At 40.6% G+C, this 27983-nt stretch overlaps 1 protein-coding gene across 1 annotated transcript; it reads left to right on the plus strand.

The window, feature by feature from the left end:
• On the plus strand, positions 1 to 27958 carry LOC119723579 (multidrug resistance-associated protein 4-like). The gene is made up of 27 exons (XM_038194302.1): positions 1 to 421; positions 4606 to 4716; positions 5640 to 5760; positions 7639 to 7854; positions 8914 to 9003; positions 9453 to 9616; positions 9857 to 9982; positions 10854 to 11103; positions 11571 to 11981; positions 12945 to 13034; positions 13578 to 13769; positions 15169 to 15350; positions 15868 to 15964; positions 16487 to 16681; positions 16783 to 16920; positions 17487 to 17573; positions 18476 to 18680; positions 19214 to 19293; positions 20035 to 20185; positions 21240 to 21470; positions 21880 to 21986; positions 22750 to 22941; positions 23634 to 23789; positions 24559 to 24648; positions 25006 to 25178; positions 25301 to 25406; positions 26338 to 27958. Exons 1-27 carry the CDS (start codon positions 156 to 158, stop codon positions 26593 to 26595), a joined length of 4485 nt encoding a protein of 1494 aa, XP_038050230.1. The 5' UTR covers positions 1 to 155; the 3' UTR covers positions 26596 to 27958.
• Positions 27959 to 27983: the final 25 nt, after the last annotated feature.

Raw genomic sequence — 27983 nt, forward strand, 5'->3', positions numbered from 1 at the left:
GTACGTACGTACGGACGGCATTCACATTCAGTTCATCATTGGTCGACAATAATCGCACAAATAAACCGTGCTGTCTTTAGCGTTGCACTTTATCTCTCTATTTGTCAACACTGCAGATCATGTAAACACCCTAAGGCCAACGTCCAACGACAAAAATGGCACAAAAGAAAAGCTTGAAGCAGATAAGAAAAGAGTCCACTCGCGTTCCAGTTAAACACGATGAGGACGACGCGGACTGCGACATCGCTCCACACATGGCGGACGACGAGCGTGAAATCACGGGTGATGACACCGGGGGAAAGCGCGCCCGCTCAGTCAGCGGTGACGGTGAAAAACAGGAGACCATACCGCCGGATCTGAAATACTCCCCACGCACACATCCACTTAGGAAGGCTAATTTCGTCTCGAAAATATTTTTTTGGTAAGAACATAGGCCGGAATATTAGGCTACTACTGACTGTGTTTAGAGTTAATGTTGGGAAAAATTGCACATGACTCTGTTCATACTGGTGTGGTCAAAGTCTAACGAGACTCTTGAAACATGTGAAATTTTATGAAAACATTGGATGTACATTTTTTTAAATTAATAATAAAATGGTGAATCGGTGGACAAAATGTTTCAACCCGACGTCACTTCAGCGGTTGTGTACAAAGTCTATGGAGAGTCAAGAACATTTTTTAAGTATTTCCTAACAAGTAACAAACTTGGAAATGTTTCTCGGTCCCACTTCAACAAGTTTCATGTCTTATCACCATTTTGCAATGACTGACCTTCATTGAGATTATATAAATGAAGAAAAAGTGGCGTTAGGTTGCAGCATTTTTTCCGTAGATCATATGCAACCATCCAAAAAGTGACAAAAGAAATGATTGTTGAAACGCCTACTTGGTGTAATCTGAAACTTCATAGTAAAACTAATGGCACTAAACTCCCTGTGAAATTATTCTTTCTTACAATACATGCTGTCATTTTGAAGAAAACAATAATTAAGAAGGCCATTTCCAAAGATGCGTCAAGTGACACATTTTTGGAAATTTCCATTAGTTGTTCGTTAGGAATTCGGCGAATCTGTGAACGGGTGCATGGAAAGGTTGACACAACGCACATGCTCAAGCGGTTGCTATTAAGTATTATTTGTCGGTTCAGTGCGTGACATCGCGTAGCTGCAATCGGCTGAATGAGAATGTGTCCCGGACACTGATTTCGGGCGCAATTCAAAACATGACTAGAGGCAACTTTTGAATTGAAATCAAGATCCTAGAATATTGTTTCTTGGAATATGGGCAGTTTCACGGGAAAGGTTGCAAAAAAGTCTCATGGGGGGTCAAAAATGAAACTTGTTGTATCCATAAAACATGTTTATTTGTTGAAAGTACATACATAAAGGTACTAGAAAATGTTAAAGTCAAGGCTTAAACATTTTTTCATTTCAATTTTAAGGCACTTTACACTTTGCAGACCATAAAATTTGTCGAATAAAGGTAGGTATCATAAACTGCTAATTCCACATCTCAAACATGCTTAGAGTTGCTTTAAAATGATTGATAGTCATCACAGTAGTCATGTCTTGAATATTAATGCACTCTAGGCTAGAAAAATACCACGTTATCTCATATACTGACAAAAAAATTCAATTTTATAGCTCTCTTTTCCTTGAAACACAAACTTTCATTTCTGTTTTACAGAAAACCATGTAGCCTGCTGATTATTTGCACTTTTGTTCAAGGGCTGTATACATGGTAGAACAATTGGCAAAGAAATTGTGTTTATAGTGTGCTGCGTTATAGAGTTACCATGGTCTTTATAATTGCTATGAAAAGAGTTTACTTTGTTCAGGAAAGGACAACAATTTTAACAATTACTACATTCAGTCAAGTTTGATCTTATGAAGCAACATTACAAGAAATATAACCATAAAACTAGAGTTGGGAGGCTATACATTTGTGAGGCAGATCAGTTTGTACCTTATAAATGCTCCACCTAACTAAATTTACGTTCAGGAAAGGACAAACTATTTAACAATGTTTAGCATACTGGTACTAGCACCATGCATTTCCTGCATGACAATAAAGTTAGTCTGAAGTAATGTCCATTCAAATGATTAGGCTGTAATTAGGCCTACTGCTGGCGAAAACATAACTTTGTATAGACCGCTTGCAGACGCGTTCGATAATTGACGCGCTAAGGTGAGCGACGCCATGTTATGGGACAAAATGTGCGTGAATTGATATACGCCTGTCCCACAACATGGCGTCGCGCGCCTTCGCGCGTCGATTATCGAACGCGTCTGCAAGCGGTCTATTGAGACACTGATATATACATGTACCGGTACATGCCCCACAAAGAAATGCCTAGATAATTACACTGTACTATCCAATGGAAAAAAAAATCAGTCAGCATGGCGCTTTTTATAAAATGGGATGTAAGGAATAGGCACATCAAGCCCAAAACAGTTTAAAGAACTTGTACACACGTACGTAGTTCATGTATGCACTGAGGAAGGTTCTTGTGTATCTGTACTTGTTCCTTGTTAAATGTTTCAAACATGTTCAGGAAAGGACACACATTTTAACAAGTTGTGCATGATCAGTGCATGATAAGCTTGACTGTTCCAATTTTCATAGCAATTAAACTAATGAAATGGCTGCACACAGAAAGAATTGTTAAAACAGTGCGGTACAATGTATAACAGATGTTGTTAAACTTGTTAAAAAAAAGTGTCCTTTCCTGAACACATGCATACACAGAAACTAGACTAAAACAGTAAATTTTGATTACATTTACTCAAACTAAGGTGTGTATTTTGTGGAAGGGATGGTTTGAAACTGTAAATTAGCCAATTCCTGACAAATATTGGATTTAAGTGTGCCTTGTAAAGATAAATGTATATGCATATGCTTACTCATATTGTGTGTAAACATGAGTGAGTAAATGACCTGTAAGAACAAAACATTAACACTTTCTTGCCATTTAGTTGGTTTTAATTTTAGAACATAAACTTTACAGACAATATAAGCATAAACTTCATCAAATTTCTGCAACCATGGTTTTGCCAAGTACTCTGTTAAACTATATGTTCAGGAAAGGACAATGCAGTTTAACGACAATGACATGACAGCAAGCAAGGTTCGAGTCTGATTCTTTTTGTAGTCTGTTAAATCTAGTAAGTACACCCCTAGGTACATGTTTATGTCAAAAAATTTTTATCTCTGACTTCCTGTAAAAAAAGGGGGGCCATGTTCAGGAAAGGACATTTTTAACAAACAGTTGCATGGCATATGCGACTGCTGCTGTATCAAATTTACTTGTGATTATCCAATTCCCATCTTTTTATACTTGATTACTGGAGTGTGTAGCGTCATTTTGACAGGCAATAAGTTGTGTATTCTTTCTTTTAATTCTGGGAAAAAATACCATGTTCAGGAAAGGACATTTTGAAAAAACGTTTAACAAACACATCAATGTCTCACTCAAAACGGCATTACAAAAGAACGAGTTGGTCAATCTTAATGAAATTTGGTGTACATATTTTTGGGACATACTTCAATGTCCTTGCAAGTCTGGGTGGTTCCCATGGCATTTATTTTTAATTCTCATCAATTGCAGTTTCTAGAAAATGTGAATGAGACTCCAAATCTTGTGCTTTAGCACCCATGTGAGCTTATAATTTGAAAACCATAATGCGCAGAGCTGCAAATTTTTTTCTGGAGATTGCTACAACATTACAGTCCTTGTGAGACAAAAACCAGCAAATTCCAACAAAGTCTTCATATGAAATAAAGCATCGATTTCCTATTTTTCATTTTGCAACCTTTCCCGTGAAACTGCCCATATACAACATTCACAGAGCTAAAATGAGCACTGTTGTTTGATCTACCCTACCTTGTACACACTGTATGTGCCTATTGTTGCATTCGAAGAAAAAAACTGTGTTGTACAGTACTCGTACATGATACACAAATCCTATTATGCACAGTAAACGTTGGATTGAAAAAAAGATGATGATAATAAAATACATTGATGCAGGAAGTTCGTGGAACTGGATACAATGATTCTAACCCCATGACACATTCACCGAGGAAGGAATTGTACAAGATCTAACTTCCTGTTTTTTGTACATTTTAATTTTTTTTTCAAGCTACATGTATGTTGAACCTGTGATAGCAGTTAAAGGGTTTTGTGAAAGAGATTGCACCAGTACAACTTACAGCATACACGTACATGTACTTTACATGTATAATGCAAATGGACGATAAAGAAATAGTATGGATGAATAAATGTAAATTTACAAACAAAAATGGACCTCGGCTATTGTGCATGGATAACTGGTAGAAGTGTGCACAAATAGTTGGACTTGGTAAGCACCGTGGATATATCAATATTACTTGATTATTTGATATTATTTTGATATTGATGTTGCCATTAGCAATTCTTAAATCCTATCGAAATATCGAAATTTTCGATATTGAGGAATGATATCAAAATATCAAAAATTGACAGAATATCGTCAAAACAAAGCTCCCGTTTGCTTTTACTTTGTGTTTTAACACAATACTTTGTTTTTAACTTGCCTGTTGTATTTTTTTCTTCAATACGTACTCAAGCTGGATGTATGGGTTCTTTCGCGTCGGCTACAAAAGACCGCTGGTTGAAGATGACTTGTATGACATACTGCCAGAGGATTCTACCAATGTTCTGGTTGAGAAACTGCAAAGGTATTTTTGCGAGTAAAACCATGAATATTCATGGCTTATCTGAAGCCTTGTGAAAAATAAGCCTTGTGAGAAAATAAGCAATAAACATGGAGTTTTGGCTGAAAACCTGCTTTTATAAGCCAGACTTTTTTGGTGCGAAGCAAATTTGTGTGCTTAGCAGCGCCGTGAAATTGGCCCTTGCCCAAACAAAGATGGGTCAGCAAGGCGTACCATTCACACTGCACCTGTGTGTACATGAATCAGTTGCAGACTTTGATTTTTTCTACCCAGGTTGAGCCTCTCATTTTGGGTCTTTCCTCCGAGCTGAAAAATTGAATACATTTATTTATAATGCAGAAATAAGTGAACCGAAACGTAGATGCTGTTTTAGAAATTACACGCATGGTTCATCAGGCCATATGCTTTAACACTGTTTTCCTTGTTTATATATTATGAAAGAGCAGAATATTCATGCATTTATGGAAAATATGCCTCTCCCAGGTATGCCAGTCCATTTGCTGGTACCTGTTTATACTCCTGGAAAGTACCAGGGGCGTGCCCAAGGGCACAGTTTAATATTTATTAATATTATTTTTCATAACTTTTTCATAACTTTATTTACTGCTTAGAATTATACATACTATAATTGCTTTTCGTCTGTTTTGTGTAATGGCATGCCAGATACAAGCTATGCTTTTAAGGTTTTGCCACCTCTAGTGGCCTTTATATTTTGTTTCAATACTTCTATTATTTTTTTCATTTCTGTCATGAAGAGGCAATAACAGTTTATGGCCAGCAATTGGATTTGAACCCTGACCCTCTAATAATGAGTAGCAAACACTAACCACTTGGCCCCACTCCCAATTTTTTTTTTTTTAATCAGAGAAATTGGTTGAATTGATCATAAATGAAATTAATTAACATAAAAATACTTTCTTCCGCAGTGAGTGGGATAAACAGATCGACAAAAGCAAGAAAACTGGTAAACCACCGTCGTTACGTCGGGCCCTGCTGCGAACGTTTGGATGGGGCTACATGCTTTTGGGTATCCCTGCTTTCTTAGAGGTATTTATTTTTTTGAACCGGAGCTTTAAAAATGACATCCATACGCATAGAGAACAATTCATCAAAACATCTGAATTATTTGCCCTTACTTAAAGCCATAGTCCATCATTTGCAGATATCCAAAAAAGGAACTGGCATAATTATTGTTGAAAAACATACTGGTTGAAAGATAGTAAGGGGACTAAACTCCCTGTGAAATTATCCTTTCTGGCAAGCTCTCATTTTGAAGAAATCAACGAAAGAAGGCATTTCCAACGGTGCTTCTTAAGAAGCACCGTAGGAAAATTTAAATTAGTTGTTCGTTTTGTTATTTGGCGCAGCGCGCACAAGCATTGGAACGACGTACAGGCGCACGCGGTTGCTATAATTTGTCGGATCAGTGCGCGACATCGCGTAAAGCTGCAATTCAAAACACTTCGAAACATGATTTAGCAACTTTTGATTTTAAATTGAGATCCTAGAATGTTGTTTTTCTTGGAATATGAAGCTGAAGCTGAGCTTAAACTTCATCAAGTAAGTTGTTCAGTATCCTTCATTAGATTTTGAACACTTTTGTTGCTTCAAATGAACAAAATGCACTAATTACAAATGATGGACTATAGCTTTAAAGGTACAGGCCATCATTTGCAGCGATCCAAAAAGTAACTGACGTAATTATTGTACAAAAGCTTACTTGATTTAAAGATAGTAAAAAATGGCACTAAACTCCCTGTGAAATTATTCTTTCTGGCAGTAGTTCATTTTTAATTCGGCTAAGTGCGCGCAAGCGTTGACACGACGCACACGTGCGTGCGGTTGCTATAATTCGCCCATAACCATATCGGGTTGTGCCCGACCACTCAAAAAGAATGACCACACTCATTGGAGGGGTCAAATTACCATTTTGGGACACCTGTTTTCTTGCAGGGAAGTGCAAACATTGAAGTTCGTTTCCAATGGTTTATAATGTTTCCACATTATGTACAGTCATGAGTCATGACTCATGACAGTACTCCAAGTTGCATCCGTGTTCGCTTTATATGTGTTGCGCAATGCACAGCGTGTTTCAAAACAAGGAACTGGGAAAAATATCATAAAACCATATGGTCATCATGGAAGGTGATAAAAAATACCGTCAGACAGATTGGTCTTGTAAACTTGAAGGCATGCATGTAAATGATAAATATAAATATCATTGCGTGATGCTGGGAGGGTAGGACACTATGTATAGTCTGATATGGGACATAAATCAACCATATGCCATGTTTGTCTTATCAAAATTTTACTGCAAGTGCATTTAAAGGTAATATATATACAAGATTTGCAAAAATAAAAAAAACAAAGCTACATGTACTGAATTATTATGAAACGTATTAACTTGAGTGTACGTAAATGTGAAATTTGTGAAAATGTGTGAAATCATGGCACCTGGGGGGCTGTCAGTTTCAAGAAGATTGGAATTTTGGTATCAATTGCCAACAATGGTCGGCCAACCATCGTTGGGAAAAAAGTGACTTTTATTTTTAAACACTGCCCCCAATTCACCAATGGTAGTTAGTCCACATTTTGAAAACTGAAAACTATTGTTTGGCTAGAAACAGCAATTTGAAAAAACAATTATTATTTTCCTGGAACAAAAAAAATGAAAAATAGTACACCTTCAACCTGTTCACTGCCGCATTCATTACCAAATTTGTGTTTAGTAGCATACATGTCATCAGTTAATCATTTAGTATTTTAACATTTCATGTAGTAGTTCGTGGGTGACATATTGCCATTATGAGGATTTTTTTCTCCGTTATCGAAGGTTTTGTTAAACTGTTGATTACAATGTAGGTCCAAAGCAAATGACGGTTGTAAAAAATTTGCTTTGCCTTTGCTGTGTTGCCATGGTTACAGGAGTCCGTCTTCAAAGTGGTTCAGCCTCTGATGCTGAGCCAGCTGGTCCTGTACTTCTCCACGGACCTGGTGTCGATCCGCGATGCCTACCTCTACGCGGCGGGGATCACGGTCTGCTCCTTGATGACCGTCATGTGCCACCATGTCACCTTCTTTGGCGTGGCGCGCTACGGCATGAGAGTCAGGGTGGCCTGCTCGGGCCTCATCTACAGAAAGGTAAAAAGAAGAAGAAAAAAAAACGTAGGATGCCTGTTGCTAGCTTTAGGAATAGCATAACATTGTGTTAACTGTAAGTGCTTTTTCTCAATACCTGGATGCTAACCATTGTGCACACATAGAGATTTCAAGTGTTTATTCATCAATAAGTCTCACAAATTTGGCCTATTTAGGTCAGGGGGGTGGTGGAGGGAGGGAGGGGGGCACATGCCGCTCACAAACTCCCACTGCTGTCCTAGGTGTCCTCCCCACAACAAAAACACTTCACCTCCACTTGCCTCTCTACGCCCAGGAGTATAATTGGGTACCAGCATTAGTTTGGGAGTAACCTACGATGGACTGGCGTTCAATCCAGGGGGGAATAGAGATATTCTAAGTTGTGTCATGCCAAGAAAACTGGAGATAAAAGTGGAAAACTGGGCCGTTGTAGCATGAATTTAGGTTTTATGAAATACTGACTCATTGGTGGTATTGAGCATGCTCATGCATAGATAATTAGGAGAGGGAGTGGTCACGTGAGAGGGTTTAACCAATAAAAGGGAAAAAGAGTCTGATTTTCATACAAGTTTTCATATGACACCGTATTGGCTCGTGACACACTTGACTTTACTGTGTTAGCAACCGAATCCAGTTACGGGACCCAAAAACTTTGCACATGTTTTATTTGTCCCGTTTTCTCATAATGTATTTTAGCATTTGATCTAACGCTACCGGTACACCGGGTTAGTTTTCCTACACCAGTAATTCACAAGGTGCTTTGAGGCTCTAACACTTTCAGCAGTTTTGTTGCTTCAAACACAAAAAGGGCAGACACTCTTGTTTTACTATACTTTCGAGGACAATGCTTTGTGTTTCCCTTTGTCCCTGTAATATAGCATTCTCCTATAGAAAAAGCACACAAACCTACTACAGAGGACCGTTTCCAACAAAAGACCCAACTCCCGAGGACTGAAATGATCTGTTGTTCTCCCTTTGTGTGTTGGTCCTCGGGGGGTTATGTAGAACACATACAAAAAGAGCAAACGAATGTACCTCTAAGCATATGTACATAACTTTCAGGCATTGAGGCTCAGCAACCTCGCCCTTGGAGAAACGACAGTCGGACAGCTGGTTAACATTCTATCCAACGACGTCAACAGATTTGACTTGGTAAGTATATGTACCTTCCGAAATCCTCTTTGCAAAATGTAGGATTTTTTTGCAGGATTGAGGCTACATGGCAAAAATGTAGTGAGTGGCAAAAATGACTAGAGCGAGATAGCGACTTACATAAAAGCCGACTTAATGGAAATGCATTAAAGACAATCGGGACTTTAGTCTGACAGCCGACTTGAGCGATTTGGCGATTTGTATGATGTCGACTTGGCCGGAGTTATATCAGAAGTTGCCTGGAAAATTGTGCCTTTTTGAGAAATTCTAAGTTTTCGGCAAAAATTATCCCGGCGCGAAGTGGTTAAAATGCGTTCAGCCTTTACAAATTCGCAGCACAAAAATTTGCTGTCATGCCACTAATTTGCATTTGCATTCGTGTTCACATTCGCGTAGATTATGAACGAGCCTTTTACCAAGTCTGATCTTTCTTTTTCTCTCTCCCGTAGGCGTTCATGTTCTTGCATTATCTCTGGATAGCCCCTATCCAGCTAATCTTAGTGACGGCTCTGATCTGGCGTGAGATCGGCGTATCCTGCTTAGCAGGCATGCCCATCTTGATCCTGCTGGCTCCACTGCAGGGCTACATGGGTAAACTCTTCTCCAGATTCAGGTAATAATCATAATAACCTAGTCCCTGGAGAAACATCTGGATGAGATCGGCACGACCGTGAAGGTGGAATTGCCGCAGAAGGCGGCTTTTCTTGGAACTGCAAGAATCCTACGAAAGATGCTCGAGCTCTGAGGCTGCGAGACGCAGCTTGAGTCGAGTTGTTCCAACGCGGAGAAGCACAAGATCAGTAATAATTCTGATGTTCACGTGGTCACTTTTTGTGGTGATTTGTCTTTCCAGATCCAAAACGGCCTTGCTGTCGGACGCCCGGATCCGCATCATGAATGAAGTTATATCCGGAATGCGCGTCATCAAGATCTACGCCTGGGAAAAGTCCTTTGCCAAGTTAGTCTCGGAAGCCAGAAGGTCAGTCAATAACCTGAAGCTTACTGAGTTTGTCAGTTATTTTTTTCAAACTCTGAAATCTAAGTGACATTTTTGTGGAAATATTTGAGAAATTCCTTAAGGGCCCATGTGATAGAATCTTAACCCTAACTCCCTAGGCATTAAGGATGTAACCTCAATCCTGCAAAATCCTCCAACTGCCTCCATGTAAAAATTGCACACAGCCGCAATCCACCACAATCATCCGTTACTTCTGGAGTGTGGTCCTTGGAGGGGTGACCGCTGCCTCAATCCTGCAAAATCCTCCAGCAATCACTGTCAATATGTTGAGGCAGAGCCAGTGACATCCTGGAGCAGTGTGGAGGATTTCAAGTATAATCTAGGCCTTTACGCATGCACTGCTGAGCACCAACAACACAAGGTCCGGCCCAAGACCTTGGCACAGTGCATCCTCCGAAATCAGCAACACACTTTGCCCATGTAGCCTCAATCCCATCCATTTTTGCAAAGAGGATTTTGGAGGATTTGGGAAGGTTAGCGTTGAAGCAATCCATGAGATGCACGTATATGCAACATTGAACTTTATTTTCATCTTGAACTTGCAATTTCAAGGGAGTTTTGGTGGGTTTTTTTTGTGGTAATGTGAATTTCTATATTCATGTCCAAAACTGTGATGTCATTTAAGGTATATATTTAATTTTTGTGTAATTTCAATGTATTGTATCTATACACCGGGAAATCAATTTTCATGTAAATTTTAAGCAAGACAATAAATAATTCTTGAATCTCGAATCTTCTGTTCAGGCATGGAGTCCATAGTGCTCATATTGAACTGTAGGCCTCATTTTGATGGAGTCCTTATGTTCATTTCTTCTTCTTCTTTTTTTTACAGAAAGGAAATCCGCAAGATCATGCATGCTGCCTACCTGCGTTCCTTCACCCTCGCCTTTTTCTTCGTGGCGCCTCTTCTCATCACCTTTTGTACCTTCGTGGTCTACGCCGCTCTGGGTAACCCCGTGATCCCGTCCAAGGTGTACGCCGTCATTCCGCTGTTCTACACGGCCAGGCTCTGCTCTGCGCTCTTTGTGCCGTACGCCATCATGAACGGCACCGAAGGCCTGGTGTCCATCCGCAGAATCAAGGTAACAGGAAAATATCTCAGATTCAGGATAGCAATTGTATCTGCCTGCACATGTACTTCGACGTTTTGCATTTTCATATGGTGAATGATGTACATGTACATGGATGTTCAGTTATGTTGTGCATTGGGTCGGGTTGACCAGGCCAAGCTGACCCAAAGCATTGAAGATATGAACCAAATCCAAATTGAAACCGATTGTAACTCTCATAATTTGACCAGACCCAACAAAAATTCAAGCAAAAACCAAACGGAAACTGAACCGACCCAAAGTAACCCAAATTCATGGCTTGGGCAACTGTGTGGCTTTTTGTGCCTGAACTTAGGTGCCCCTTGTGAAAAACGTTGTCTCTCTGTAAAGAAACCCACAACCTGCAGAAGTACCGCAGACCAGGAATTCAATGATCCAGACCACAAGGCCACGGCATTCCACGGCTTATAATGTTCTCTTTTACACTCTGCCATTTTCAGAATTTCCTTCTGATGGACGAGCTAAACGTTGAAGCCTCCCAGCCCAGCGATGCCGCTGCCCCCAGCGTGGCATACAGAGGCACCAATGCAGTCTACCTCAACGAGGTCCAAGTCACGACAGCAGATGAAACCTCTTCGCCGAGCAGCGATGCTGATCAGCAACAGGACAGCGAAGCATCGCATCAACAGGACAGCGACGACCATCAGCAACAGAACAGCGACGACCATCAGCAGCAGAACAGCGACGACCATCGAAAACAGAACAGCATCGTCAGTGACGCGGTGGAATCACCCACACACAGCGTGGCTCTACTGAACCACACTGACGAGACTAGAACCCTCTCCAGTGCAGCTGAGAAAACCCACCGGCCGGGGATTAGGGTGGATAAGTTAACCGGCTCATGGACAAAGGTATCATGAACCCTCTTTAAGGGAATATAAAACATTTGCAAACATAAAAAAACAAAACTACCAAATTGCTATGAAATACATCACGAGTGTGCTGTCATTTTCAAGAGAAGTGGTATTTCTGTATCAATTTGGAAACAAACTGGGTTTTTTCAAATACTGCCCCACATTTACCATATTTAGTGAGTCTGTACTTTGTTTGCAATCGATCACACCTACATGTATGAACGGGTACAAGCCAGCTAGACTGGTTCCCTGACCTCTAATTCCCCGACGTCCATAAATTGCTCTGTTTCATCTTAAGTGGGGTCAGGGAACCAGACTACAGGAACATGATTGTGTTTCTTGGTTTTTGCAGCATCTACCAACATAAAACTTCAAACAAGTCAGTGTAACAATATTTGCTGTAAAATACTGCCCCCCCCCCCCAATCCATCCATTTCTGAAAATTACAGCAAAAATAAATTGTTGTACATTCCCTTGTGAAAACGTGAGTCTGTGTGCTAACTCTACAGACAAAGCAAGAGTGTTAACGAAAAACGTGTAGGCTTTTGAACACTTGTAGTGTAAAAAAAAAAATGCAGAAACACAAGTTAATAATAACATAACGTTCCGTGTGTTTAACTACTTGTATGCCCTGCTGAAAACAAGTTCAGAAATCTCAGTGAAAATTTGTTACAGCAGATTTTGTCTAACAGTTAGTCAAAGCAGATTGTGGTAAACTTGGTCAGAGCAGGAGTTTGGTATAAAGACTTCAATGCGCTTTTTTTTAACATTGAAAAGTCAACAACTGAATCCACCATTTTCACTTGCGATAAACAGAATAGTGACTATAAATATGTGCATTCACTTGTTCATGTTGTGGTGGTTTCAAGGTAAATAGTAACACTTTAAAATTAAAATGCCAAACAAATTGAGTTTTATACATCATGTCTCAACCCTATTTTTTCCCACATTCAACCTAAGGATCTAAGTAATGCTGTTCTAGATGGCATCAGTATCCACGTAGAACCGGGAGAGTTACTGGCCGTCATAGGACCAGTTGGGTGCGGCAAGGTAATAATTCGTTGTAATTGACTTGTGATTGACTTGTAATGGACGTGTTATAGACTTGTGATTGACTTGTGATTGACTTGTGATTGACTTGTGACTGGCCTGTGATTGGCTTGTGACTGGCCTGTGATTGACTTGTGATTGGCCTATGATTGACTTGTGATTGGGCTGTGATTGACTTGTGATTGGCCTGTGATTGACTTGTGATTGGCCTGTGATTGACTTGTGATTGACTTGTGATTGACTTTTGATTGGCCTGTGATTGACTGGTGATTGGTCTGTGATTGACTTGTGATTGGCCTGTGATTGACTTGTGATTGGCCTGTGATTGACTTGTGATTGGTCTGTGATTGACTTGTGATTGGCCTGTGATTGACTTGTGATTGACTTGTGATTGACCTGTGATTGACTTGTGATTGACCTGTGATCGGCGTATGATTGGCCTGTGATTGACTTGTGATGGCCAGTGGTTGACTTGTTATTGACTTGTGATGGACTCGGTTATTACTCCAATTGTATTCATTTTGTGATTTTTTAATCTCCCAGTCTTCCCTTCTGATGGCCCTGCTGGGCGAGCTGCCCACTGTATCAGGAGTCAACGTCGTGAGCGGCCGGGTTGGCTACACTGCCCAGCAGCCCTGGATCCTGTCCGGCACGCTGAAGGACAACATCCTGTTTGGGCTGCCTCACGAGCCGGCAAAGTACCAGCGAGTCATCCGACAGTGTGCGCTCAGCAGAGTACGTTCCAACCAAGGACTGAATTTCGAAGAAACAAAAACTTGCTAAGAACAAAAACCCTGGCTTTCGATTGAAAAACAGGTTTACCGGCCAAATTGTCACATTGTTTTGTTGATTTTGTTGGACATCTATCATGGGGCTGCTTAAGCAGAAAAAAGATTGCTTATCAAATGTACATGTATGTGCTTAACAAAAGCTGGCTGAGGGACCAGTCAAAAGCCATATGTTTGCACACGACATATAGTGCCTGGTAAACTGTTTTTTTTAAGCAACTTTATTTTTGTGCTAAGCCAATTTTTGTGCTGAACAAATCTATAAACTTAGCCTTAGTTTTCAGTAGATTATTTTGTTGTTCAGCTCAAAATGTTGCTGCACAATTTTTTTTATATATTGTGTGGCTGCATGAAATTAGGCCTCAAATTGATATATGTGGTCACTATTTTAATGAGAACCACTTTTTTTTTTACAAAGTTTTTCTTGGTGTCTGTTGTTTTTTTCAAGTTTTATATTTATTTCCAAACTTGTCTACAGGGTGCCCCCCCCAAAAAAAAACCCCGAAAAGGCATACTTCCACAATCTTGAGACTCAAACCACCTGTATCAATGGATGGAGAATCTTTTTAGAAGAAATATGATACCAAGATCTCCCGATTTGGTCCAGTAGTTTTTGCTGCAGAGCCTATTTTGTGAAGCACACATCTTTCATGTTGGTTAATGAATCCCTCTATCCAATTAAGGCACAGTTGAGTAATTCATTGGGACAAAATGACTCCTGAATTTGTTTCACAAAGTAGGCTCTAGAACAAAAAATACTGGACAGAATTGGGGTGCTGTGGTCCAATGGTTATGGTGTTCGACTCGTGTGCCGTGGTACATGGGTTCAAATCCTGACCGTGGGAACATGGTGCTTGCGCTCCTGAGCAAGGCGCTTTACCATTATTGCTTCGTCCTTCGGATGGGACGTGAAGCCGTAGGTCCCGTGTGTTGTGTAATGTACGTTAAAGAACCCAGTAACACTTATCGCTAAGAGAAGGGGTTTGCCCCGGTGTTTCTGGCAGTGGCTGCTTAATGCGCCGTAGCACCTTGTAAACCATTATAAAGGTGCTACATAATGGTTCTCATATTTCTCATGTACTTCATTTACCTGTCTCTAATAATAGACATAGTTTCCAGCGCCTTGAGTACCTAATTGTTGGTAGATACGTGCGCTATATAAGACTTCAGTATTATTATTATTATAATTGGACGATCTTGGTACCATTTTTCTTTGAACAGAATTCCCCATGCATTGGTATAGGTGGTTTAAGTCCCAGGGTAGCGGAAGTACGCCGTTCCTTTTTTTGGGCCACCTGTATATTTGTCTGTTTATTTGTCTCTTTCCTTTTCTGTAAACCCCATAGGATATTGCACTGCTACCAGACGGCGACCTGACGCTGGTCGGCGAGCGCGGCGTGACCCTTAGCGGAGGTCAGAGGGCAAGGGTCAGCCTGGCCAGGGCCGTGTACAGCGACGCTGACGTGTATCTACTGGATGACCCTCTGAGCGCGGTAGACCCGGCAGTCGGGAGACACCTATTCGACAGGTGAATTTTGAATTACGAATTTATTTTGTCAGTGAACTGACAGGATTCTCCTCTTGAAACTTCAATCCTAGTAATATATACATGAACTTGTTTATTTTGAGTCTGCAATTTCGAAAGAAACATGTTTTCTCAAAACTTGTTGAAAATTGACAAAGAGTTTATTAAAATAATGTTAAGAAGAGGTAGCAGAAGGGCTGATGTCTGACCGATTTTAAAGAAGTTTGAGTTAATTTTTCTCATGGAAGCTATGAAATTATGCGCAAAAGTGGCTTTCTACAAAACCATGCAGCCTCAACGATTACAAGAACGTTGTGGACTTTTTTTGAGCATCTCCTCCAGACTGCACACATATTTCAAATTAAAAAAATGACATTCAGGTATTCAGATTATGTTTAAATATTTGAATTTATTCGGTATATTTGGCAAAGCCCTGTTTTCTTTCAAAATGTGCTTTCCAACACATTTCATAATCATTATTATTTTTCTGAAAATTAATTCATTCTTACACTCTCTAAAGGTGTATCCTGAGCTATCTGAGTGAGAAGCCCAGGATCCTCGTCACCCATCAGCTGCAGTTCCTGGACAAAGCAGACAAGATTCTCGTCCTCAAACAGGTACACTCCGTCTGATTGTCATATGTCTTATTACATGCTTATTTTTGATCTTGCAGAATACACTCGACCTATTTCATTACTTTGTAGCGCCTGTGATTAGTTCATTTCATAGCCCTAACGGTCTTGAATCCTCCAATTTTTATATGATTTTGCGCACCCCCTAGGGAGTTGTTTAAAACTTATTTTCACCCTGTTTTGTTAAGAGACTGGTCTGTAATTGCCATTTTCTCAAAAATTACTCCAGTTTAGTTGGCAGTCCATATTTCTGTTACTGAACTCAGTACTCCTAAATGTTTTATTCCATTAAAAAGCTCTTGTTCTGAGAATGCCAAGTCCCAATGCGCTGAACAATACAAAACAAACCTATATTCAGCCTTGTTGTTTGTGAAATGATCATGCTGTTATTTTTTGAAAAACAAAAAACGTACGATCAACTGGTTTTTTTTTGCTTGGCCTAATGGGTTAAACAAGCCACACAATACATAAACCAGTCAAAGAAACATTGTATTTCTACCTTCTCAGGGTAAAGTTGCCGACTACGGCACGTACCACCAGCTGCAGAAACACGGCGTGGATTTCGCGGCCTTGCTGAAGAAGAAATCGAAGAAAGGCGATTACGATGGGGAGGGCGGTGAACCACCCACCCTGGAGCGGCAACTCTCCATGATGTCCAGAACCTCCGTGTGCTCCTCTGCAGTGTCCGTTCCTGAATTTGAGGTCAGTGTCTGCATGCCATGCCTAGGACTTCTTAGTTATTTGTCTAAGTTTTTTTCCCCCCATTTATTTTATATTTCCATGATTCTCTTGAATCTTTGCAGTTCGAGGCGCCAGTGAACATTGTTCCGGAGGAGACCGCCGTCGGAACCGTGGGTATCGGCGTCTACCTGAGATACTTCCGGGCTGGCGCCAGTCTGCTGCTGCTCCTCTTCTGGTTACTTATGGTATTTGGAGCACAGGTACTAGACGTGCAAGCTATTTGAAAAAACTATAAAATCCCAGTCTAAACTTCAGGCGAATGTGAATGCGAAGCAAATTTTACATTAAAGGCAATATTCACTGCGAAATTTGCTGGGGTTGAAATGTGTTCCAAGATGGTGTTACAAATTTGCGTTTGCATCCACTTTTGTGATGGACTTGTGTTTGGCTTGTGATTGACTTGTGTTTGACTTGTGATTGACTTGTGATTGACTTGTGTTTGACTTGTGATTGACTTGTGTTTGGCTTGTGTTTGGCTTGTGTTTGACTTGTGATTGACTTGTGATTGACTTGTGTGTGACTTGTAATTGACTTGTGTTTGATGTGTGAATGACATGTGATTGACTTGTGATTGACTTGTGATTAACTTGTGATTGACTTGTGATTGACCTGTGATTAACTTGGGATTGAGTTGTGTTGGACTTGTGTTTGTCTTGTGATTGACATACAAGTGGTGACTTGTGACTCATTGTGACTGTTTGTGATTTGCTTGTGGCTGACTCTTGCAGTACATCCTCTAAAAGTGTCTGTTCATTTTCTCTGTCAGGCTGTCTTCTCCCTGAGTGACTGGTGGCTATCACAGTGGGCCTATTCCGAAGAGCAGGACCTAGCAGCGCAGAATCTAACCAGTCAGGTAAGGTTGAATAACCTAGTCACTAATCTAACCAGGTAAGGTTGAATAACCTAGTCACTAATCTAACCAGGTAAGGTTGAATAACCTAGTCACTAATCTAACCAGGTAAGGTTGAATAACCTAGTCACTAATCTAACCAGGTAAGGTTGAATAACCTAGTCACTAATCTAACCAGGTACGGTTGAATAACCTAGTCACTAATCTAACCAGGTAAGGTTTAATAACTAACTAGCACACCGGGAATTACTAGGTTACTAAATCTACCCAGTTGAAAAGGAGAACTAAATGTAACTCACTGTTAAGTATTTACATGTGAGTACAGATTTTGAGCCTGATTTTGGCACATCAGCGAAGGCCAGTCAGCAAAAAGGACTTGGGAATTTGAGTCAACACTCGAGTTTCCTTGGACACTTGCTCGATACATATGAAGAGTTTATTTCCAAAGCGCCTTATACAACAAAAAAAATTAAAAATGTTAACGCTTTTGAAAATTTACAAAATTTAAAGCAATATATTAGCTGGTTTTTAAACTTCATTTTTTGCCTTACTGTATTCTTAAATTGTGTTTAACTGTATAACTACCGTCAAAACTGACTTTGGACATCCAGGTGAGGGCAAGATTTTAAAAGGTAGCAAAATGGCGTTTATCGCGTTTTGGAAACAAAGTCTTCATACATAACTCATGTTTCAGCAGTTCATTTAACATTTTGGATTGACATTTGTATTCTGTTATATATTTGAATTTATCTGCCACACTCCCCCCCCCCCCCCCAAAAAATAGTAAGATAAAAATACGGGAAGTAGAGAGATAGAAAATAATTAGAATTGTCGTTATCTACAAGTATTTCGTCTTTCATGCATCCATCATTCCTAATTTTGTTAAAAACACTATCCCACTGCAGGATGGTGAGTATATCGTCCAGTACGATAAACGCACCTACTTCATCCAGCCCTACGCCATCATGTGCTGCGTGACCATCGTGGCCTGCTTCGTCCGGAGCTTTCTCTTCTTCCACATCTTTGTCACGGCCGCCAGAAACCTCCACAACCAGATGTTCAGTGCCATCATCCGAGCCCCCATGAAGTTCTTTGACGACAATCCTGTCGGTAGGTGTCAAACCCCCCTCCTCCGAAACAATTGTTCATTCCATAACCCTCCATTATTGAACATGGTTCATGTTGGACCTTGTGCACTGTTATCCGTTGAAGAGGATCATTTGCATTTATCCCGAAAGTAACCAAGCAAATTATTGTCACAAATTTTATTTGGATATAACCCTCCTGCTGTTTGAACAGTCACAGACAGTCAAAAAAATCAATCGTCTTCCCCTGCCATGTCTTTTACACAGGCTAGTCACCAACAGTCAGATTATATTTCAAGCAAGCACTGTGACTAGTCAAATTCAGTCAACAAAAGCAGGCAAGTGGTAGGCACAGCTGGCTTATCTATCACCTACAGCCAAAGCATAGCTGTATGAAGTTACATAAACAGTCCCAGCCAGTCAATCCTGCTTTATGTAGGCTGGGAGCTCGTAACTGTTAAAAATAGTAACTTGATTGATTTTGACTGAAAGGATAACTTTGCACAGAATGTATGTTCGCATAATGGGTTATTATAATTAGCGTCTTTTTTCTTGTAGGTCGTGTGCTGAATCGTTTTGCCAAAGATATCGGTTTCATGGACGAACTCTTGCCATCCACATTTACCGACTTCCTGCAGGTATGAAACAAACTTTGTCAGGTTTTTTTACCCGATTCCTGTTTTGAATAAAATAAAGACTATAAAAGTTACTGCACCCTAGCTGTAAAAGAAAACAATTGGCCCGAATAATGTCCTCGATATAAAGTGAGTGTTTGTGAATTTAGAAGTAATTTAGTAGTTATTTAGAAGTTGTGTCAAGTTTTACAAATAGCATCTGTAAATATTTTGAAATACAGTTGACAGAAGTTTGCAGTCGACAGAGGTGTGCACTTTTAAAAAAGCCCACCCAGATGAAACAAAGCTACCCTTAAATAGCCTGCCTAAAAAAAAGAGGCAAACTCATTCTGCACTCATAAATACCTGGAGACAGAATACCCAGTCCTATTAGTCGAGAGCCCTTCACGTGGGTGGTTTTAAACCTCCGCTAAAACACTGCTGCGTTCTGTATTATTCTGCTGCTTTGTATTATTAGAGTGGCATGGGTGGCGCAGTGCGTGAAACACTCCGCTCGGGTCACATGTGAGTAGAGTTGGGCGTTGGTTCTCTCCTCTGCCACGAGGGTTTTTCTCAGGGTTCTCCGGTTTTCCTTCCTCCGCAAAAAGCAACACTGTCAATCTGCCTTAAGGCACCGTTACATGCCTTCGGCTTGACCATGTTGTAGCTACACGTCCTTCGCAGTTCAGCTTTTGCTGCGAGTAAGGACGATTAGCCAACCCTCCCTCCCCCAATGTATTTATTATTGTTTTCTTTTGCGCCCAGATAATGGTCCTGACCCTTGCCACGGTGATTGTGATCACGGTCTTCAATCCTCTCTGTCTCACGTTCACTCTGCCCATTGTGATTGTCTTCATTTTCACCCGGCGCTACTTCCTGGCGTCGTCGCGAGACGTCAAAAGGCTGGAGGCAAATGGTAGGTCTGGATTATATTGACAGAGTGATGAACTGTTTGACATGACTTCACACATTTGAAGGGAATTTATGCATATTTGAAATGGGTACATGACCCAAAAATCGATCTTGGGTGAGTTCGTTCGCAATTTTTAGTTTGTTTTTGCAAATATGTAACCCTCTGTCCGCATAAAATATGTTGTTAACATTGTATACCTCAATTTTGCCTCCAAACATGATTTTTTGTGGGAGGATTAAGGAGAAAAGAAAAGATATGAAAAGCATAACCCAAAACTTAAAGGTATTAAAAGTAGATCATTTGCAGTCATCCAAAAAGTAACCAACCAAATTATTGGTAAAAAACTTGCTTGGGTTAAAGATAATAATGGCACTAGACTCCCTGTGAAATGATTCTTTCTGGCATGCTGTCATTTTGAAGGGGGGGGGGGAGGTCATTCTTAAAGACGCGTCAAGTGACACATTTTTTTGAAATTTCTGTTGACAGTTGGTTTGTAATTGGGTGAATGGGTGCAAGGGTCGTTGAAACAACGCACACGCGCACGCGGTTGTTGTTATTAGCAAGAATCGTCGATTCAGTGTGTGACATCACGTAGCAACAAGCGGCTGAATGAGAATCATGTCCCAAATGCTGATTTCGGGATGGTGTCATGACTCGGCAACATTTTGAATTATAATCAAGATACGGAACATTGTGTTTTCTTGGAAAATACAGCATTCACAGTATTGCTTCATCAGGTTTAGTTGTTTAACATCCGTCTTTAGATTCTGAGCACTTTTGTTGCTTCAAACGAAGAAAAAAAATGCGCCTATGACAAATGAGTAGAAACAGGCAATTTGTCAGTTTCCGCATGGCCAGTTTTTCACTGTTTGTCAATTTTTACTTTCAACGTCAGTACTTCCACACGCCTATTTTAAGTGATTTGCATACGGAGCAAAAGAGAACAGTTTGATGAAAGTTGGTGTCACGTGTGACCATCACCTCCAAGTTTGTAAACAAACGTGACATGTTCTACATTTATGCAGATATTTTTTTCTTCTTCTTGTGTCTACTCCAGCCCGGAGTCCCGTCTTCTCCCACCTGTCAGCCACACTGACGGGTCTGAGTACGGTCCGGGCGTTCAAGGCCCAGCAGCGATTCATCGAAGAGTTTGACGAGTTTCAAGACAAGCACACCAGGGCGTGGTTTCTGTTCCTGGCCACGACGCGCTGGTTCGGGGTGCAGCTGGACTCGTTCAGCGTGCTGTTTGTCGGCGGGGTCAGCTTCACGAGTGTCTTGGCAGTAAATTGTGAGTCTGATTTAGTTCGATTAATTCATTGAATTGTCCCTTGCTCTACCTGATCCTCCAATTCACTTCAGTATTTGAAAAAAAATTGACTCGCTCATGTTTCTTGCTCAGCCCTCCAATATCTGCCATTGTTATACCTCTGTCTCGAATACTGTATTTTCATTGGCCTAGAATGATCACGTGTTAAGTTTATATAAAAACTCATGGCATACTCCCTGTGGGATATCATGTACCTGACTTAAACAGTCCCAGCCAGACAATCCTTGCTTTTTGTAGGCTGGGAATTCTTAACTGTTGAATACAGTCACTTGTTTGATTTTGACTGAAAGGACTACTTGGCACAGAATGTATGTTTGCATAGGAGGGTTAATAATCAAAATTAACATTCACTGAAAATTTTTGCTTGCAGTTCTTGAGCTCAACTCGGGCATCGTGGGTCTTTCACTGACCTATGCCATCAACCTGATGGGGGCGTTCCAGTGGGGAGTCAGGCAGAGTGCGGAAGTCGAAAACCAGGTCAGTTAGGGCCCTGTCATCTCAATTTATTCATACCTTGTGTACTTTATTAAATCTTGTAAATTTTTCTTTCGTGAAGAGTGTATTTTGCCAAAGCTAATCCAAATTTAAATTGAGATGTGATTATTCTACTTGCAAAACTGCTGCGTGCTCTCTATATGAGCTTTTACGCAGGGTTCGACTTAAGCGGTACCCCGCTAGCCAAATGCTAGTCAAAACAGCGGAGGACTAGTCAAACTATTCCTTAAGTAGCCCGGCTGGCGAGTCAAAAATGATTGGGCTACGGCAAAGATGAAAGGACAGGAAGAAATAAATCATTAAATTCAAAAAGCAAACCTGTATCAATTTGAGTCTAACTTTATTAACTGTTTAGGATTTAATTACTAGATCTGTTAATTAAAAACACTGACAAGATTGCCTCAGGATACACATTTTAGATGTCTGTACATTGATGTTAATGAGACACTCTATAAAAGGAAAACATGCGGGCTAGTGAAAATGCCCGCGTGCTAGTTAAGAGTCTGTTTCAGCAGCCCGGCTGGCTAGTGAAAAAAGTTAAGGTCGAACCCTGTTTTACGTTCATCAAGTGTGCAGTGAAAAACGTACATATGGATTTTCATAGTACGCATCATGGATACGCAACTGATAAATGCACAACACAATACCCACGTCGAAAACGAACACATGGATTTTCGGCCTTAGGAAATCAGAATAACTATTATAAAAGCTGACTTCTTTTCCCTTCTTTGGTGCGTCACCACAGATGACGTCAGTGGAGCGGGTCGGCCAGTACGTGGACATCAAATCAGAAGCGGCCTTGGAAACGGACTACAAGCCGCCCCCCGACTGGCCCAAGTATGGCCTCATCACCTTCGAGGGCATGTCTCTCAGTTACACCGACGACGGACCGCTTGTCCTCAAGAAGATCAACTGCTGCTTCCGGCCAAAAGAAAAGGTACTGCTCTTTCAGATGACCAGTTCTAAACTACAAGAAGCCAATGGGATCATTTGCAGCTAAAAGAAAACTTTTAAATGTTTAATAAACCACTTTAGTAGACAGTATTCATACTTTAATAAAGGCACATAGGACCCAAATAAGTGATCAGTCAATTGACTTGGAAACATTACTTGATGTTTTCTACATGACAGCTAGTCTACAGATCAGACATTCACGTGTGCAGAGCCACGGTCAAATGTCTGATATATCCTAACATGCACATTTTATGCAACCCGGCGCCAGCCAATCGGAGTCGACTTTACAAACTGTGACGTTGTTCGATCAGCAATGTGGACTAAGCTGTTGATTGGTCAATTTAGATGCCATGTTTTTGTAATACAACTACTGGTTACCGAAGACCCGATATAGAAGGTGCCCACTGAATGGTCAGAGTCTCGAGGTCAAGATGCAGTCTTGTTTTGCATTATTAATCACCGAATCTGCTCGCATATCATTGATCTTTGCCGTGCACGGGGATATTCCATAGAATGACACCAAGCCTGACGGAAACATTTCGAGGGTTGTTCAAAACCAAACCAATCATTGATCACAGTAAGCTTTTTGATAATTATTTGCCAGGTTACTTTAGGGATAAATGTAAACGATCTGATATGCCTATCATTGAAGCACTATTATTCTTTGCGTTTCAGGTGGGCATCGTGGGCAGGACGGGGGCCGGCAAGAGCTCACTGATGACAGTCTTGATGAGACTGGCCGAACCCACAGGTACCATCATGATAGACGGTATCGACACAGCCCTAATAGGACTGCACGACCTCCGCAAGAAAGTCTCATTCATCCCACAGGTAATAAATACGCAGCTACAGCGTCTTAAATGGAACCTAGTCTGGTTCCCTCACCTGAAAATCTCTTGTCAGTCTGGTTCTCTGTCCTTACAATCACCTGATGCCTCGATCTTAATAGATCATAGGTGAGGTAACCATCTAATTTCAAAAGAAGAACATGACGCGGCAAAGCCCTGCCAAGGCACAGAGCCCAAATTGGTAATGGGCATTATGCAAGCCTCGATTCGATGAACTCAAAATTATCAGGAATGATAAAAAGTTTGACAGGTACTTAGTTGGCTCAACCCTAACGATCCCCAACCAGCCAAACTTCAACATCCAGGGTTTGTTAGGATCTGTTAGGATGAGTACTGCACTAGTGACCTGACTGTGTTTTAGTGGGATTAGGCATACCACAAATAAGCAGAGTCCAACTGTTTATGTGTACAGTTTACCGTATGGTGTTGGGATTTGCAAGGATGAGGAAGGCTCCTAGTAAATCACCCTAGGGAGTTGGGGTTAATGAAACCATTTTACACCCAGAAAAACCCAGGGTGTAAAATCGCTGTCTGTGATCGCGTGTGTTATTAAAACGAACATGAAATTTGTCGTTACGGAATGCACGCGAACCGTTGCCGAGAAAGTAAGCTTGACCTGGTGAGGAGGTGATGTCACACTTGCTCAGCATTTTGTCGGAATCTTTTGGTATCAGAACCAGAGTAAAATGGGATGTGTACAAATTTAATGAAATTGAGTTCTGGTTTTGATTTTTCGTTTATGATCATATCAGGACCCAGTTTTGTTCAGCGGGACGCTACGCAGGAACCTGGATCCTTTTGAAAACCACGAAGACCCCGACATATGGAGGGCTCTAGAAGAGGTAAACATGTACAATAAAAGTCCTCACATCTCTGAATGAATCAAAAGATTGAAAATTGTGGGAGTCTTTCTTGAACATCATACTTGTTGGCGAAAGCATTAGATGGAGCGTAGAGCTACAAACCCATGGATGGAGTATTGCTTCAGGGAGATTTAAAGAGCCATGTAATGTTCATTTTGTATGGTCCTAGGTTCGAGCTCTACTTGAGTAAAGTTACGAATTGTTCTTGTAAGCCCTTGGATAGTACAGCGTACACAATGCTTATTGAAATTACGTCAATAAGGAGCAAATGCCAATGTTAAGTTATAAATGTATTACAATAATTTGGGTTTTTTTTTGGTCTTCACTTATTTTAAGGTGGAGTTGAAGCCAGTGGTCGAGGAGTTACCGGATAAGTTGGAGGCCATCTTGACAGAGGGAGGAACCAATTTCAGTGTGGGTCAGAGGCAGCTACTGTGCCTGGCTAGGGCTATCCTACGCAAGAACAAGATCCTCATAGTGGACGAAGCCACAGCAAACGTGGACATCAGGTGAGCATGTAGTTGATTCTAGAAAGTTTAGTTTTCATTCCTTTATGCAGCTGTCCGCGTGTTGGACGACACTGGTGTCCTTGATTTCTTTCTTGCTGATTTTGTTCTCTGTTGATTTCTAGAACTGACCGTTTGATCCAGGCGACCATCAGACAGCGGTTCAAGCACTGCACGGTCCTGACCATAGCTCATCGCCTCAACACAATCATGGACTCCGACCGAGTCTTGGTAAGATCTAATATTGCATACTATTAGGTGCTGATAGGTTGAGTTACTTTTGTGGTGCCCAGTCACTAATAAGTAGTAGCTTATATGTCAAAGTGCGGTGTTTTAATTGTGTCTTGTAATTGATTCTGTACTCAAAAAAGTAAATCATGCCATTGATCAAGCCGAAATGTTGTTCTAGGAAAGTAATTGAGGGGCACTATATGGTCTGATAGCAACATATATGTTGGTTTGAACCCAGATGATGAACATGGTGCTTGTGTTCTCTGGCAAGACACTTTACCACAATTGCCTCTCTCAACCCTGGAGTATGAATGGGTATCTGTGAGGGTAGAGACTATATTTCACTGATTTTGCAGGAAACTGGTCTCATGGCCTCATAAGAGTGATAGTTTTTGAGACTTTTGTATAAAGCGCCGTTATTAGCTACACTTTTATTTATAAGTTTTAGTAAAGGTACAGTCCATCATTTGTAATTTGTGCATTTGGTGCGTTTGAAGCAACAAAAGTGCTCAAAATCTAAAGAAGGGTGCTGAACAACTAATCTGATGAAGTTTCAGCTCAGCTTCAGCTGTATATTTCAAGAAAAACAACATTCTTGGATCTCGATTTCAAATCAAAAGTTGCTGAATAATTATAGCAACCACGCGCGTGTGTGCATCGTGTCAACGCTTGCACGCGCTTCGCCGAATAAAAAAAACAAACTACTAACGGAAATTTCCAACGATGCTTCGTTAGATGCATCGTTGGAAAGGCCTTCTTTCGTTGATTTCTTCAAAATGACAGCATGCCAGAAAGAATAATTTCACAGGGAGTTTAGTTCCCTTACTACCTTTCCACCAAGTATGTTTTTCAACAATAATTACGCCAGTTACTTTTTGGATAGCTGCAAATGATGGACTGTAGCTTTAATGTTAAATATTGTCTCTTTCAGGTGCTTGACGCTGGTCGTTTGATCGAGTTTGACGAGCCGTACATTCTGCTCCAGAAGGAAGACGGCATCTTTATGAACATGGTGCAAGAGACCGGCAAGGCGGAGACGGCTAAGCTCCTGGAGGTCGCCAGGGACAAATACCTGGAGAACAACCCCACCGACCCGTACGGCTTCCTGGGCCCGAAGAAGAACCACTCGGACCTAACTTGCATCTCGCCCAGGAGCAGAAAGGCTATCAGTATAGAAACCTCCCTGTGAAATTAAGATAGCAATATATTTGCAGCATGGTGTTTCAAAGTGTAATGTACCAATGAAGAATTTAGAGGCATTTTCGAAACCGCGGCTTTGTACCAGTTGCGTGGTTGTAGGTGCTTCATATGGTAGACTGAGTCTCAGTATTGAAACTGTGTTGTGCTACTGCGTTTGAATGCCCGTTCCAATGGTCTCCCCCTGAATTGGATAGCAAATTGTAATGTGTGGACCTCTTCTGACACTAGAGGGCGCTACTTTTCTTACCAAAGCCATAGGTTTAGGGGAATTAAGGGGAATAGAATGGAGGATAAAAAATAGTTATCTACATTCCTCTTCTGTTTAAGACGCCATAAAATACTGATTCGCAAGAGTCATTTCAGCGGTGTTTGTACGATATTTCTTTTCAAAACCTTGTATGTTTCAATACTCCGGGGTGTGCACTGGAGCGTAAATTGTACAACAATAGGCCGTACACGACGTTTAATTCAAGAGCAACACATGGTCCGCCTCCACGGACTTTCTGTGTGTGTACAAAAGACACGAGGGATTAGCTGTAAAACAAACTGAAATTTCTGTTCGGTCAAAAGACGCTGTAATAAACCTGTGCAGCTGGCAAAATCAGTATTGTTTTTGTATCAAGTGTGCTCTTGTGCCTACATGTATGTATCTTTTGAAAAATCTCTTTATGTATTTTTCTGAAATGAGTTACGGAATTATGCAAAGATGATTAGGTATTGTAAGCAAAGCAGGACATAAATCAAAGAATTTTGTCATTAAAACAAATTAATGTTAGTTTTCCTTGGAGAAATTCGATAACCGATTTTGGGTGTATGAAAAAAAAAAAAAATTAACATGATTTTTGTGCCTTAACATATGATTGAAATCTCAATACACAAACAAATGAAAGAAATTGTTGATGTACATACACAACTCTTGAAATGTATTTTAAAAAGCCGTTATATATGTCATTAGGTATGACTTTCAGTAACCCAGCGTATAAAAGGTTTGCAATAATATTTATTGGTTTTTGTTTTCAATACTCATTGAAAGGCTGTCTAATTTTGCCAGTTGAAAGTATTTACTTGCACTTCAGATAGAGAGCTACATTATAGTCAGGCATGAAACTGGGAAGTCACAAAAAAAGAGGAAATTCAAATATTTCCAAGACTTTGTACAGTGTTTTTCTATTTTCAGTGACACCCATTGGAGGTCAAAAAGAGGAAATCAGCTGATCCGAGGAAAAGTTGCATGTCTGTATAGTATATTTAGTTCACTTCACGTCATGCATGTACTTGAACTCAGTATTACATTTAAACTCGTTGACAAAATTGTAATTTTAAACCAGGACCATCTCTACAGTATATTGAAATAATAGTTGCTTTTGTTTCTTTTTT

The sequence above is a fragment of the Patiria miniata genome, unplaced genomic scaffold, assembly GCF_015706575.1.
Source record: "Patiria miniata isolate m_02_andy unplaced genomic scaffold, ASM1570657v1 HiC_scaffold_17, whole genome shotgun sequence".
Taxonomy (NCBI): Eukaryota; Metazoa; Echinodermata; class Asteroidea; order Valvatida; family Asterinidae; genus Patiria; species Patiria miniata.

What these genes read in the sequence shown, in the direction of transcription:
- LOC119723579 (XM_038194302.1), top strand. Translation starts at nt 156, where the DNA reads ATGGCACAAAAGAAAAGCTTGAAGCAGATAAGAAAAGAGTCCACTCGC. An exon ending in GAGTGTCTTGGCAGTAAATT is followed by an intron (nt 21,471 to 21,879) that starts GTGAGTCTGATT and finishes TTTTGCTTGCAG; the next exon opens with TTCTTGAGCTCAACTCGGGC. An exon ending in AAGTCTCATTCATCCCACAG is followed by an intron (nt 23,790 to 24,558) that starts GTAATAAATACG and finishes TGATCATATCAG; the next exon opens with GACCCAGTTTTGTTCAGCGG.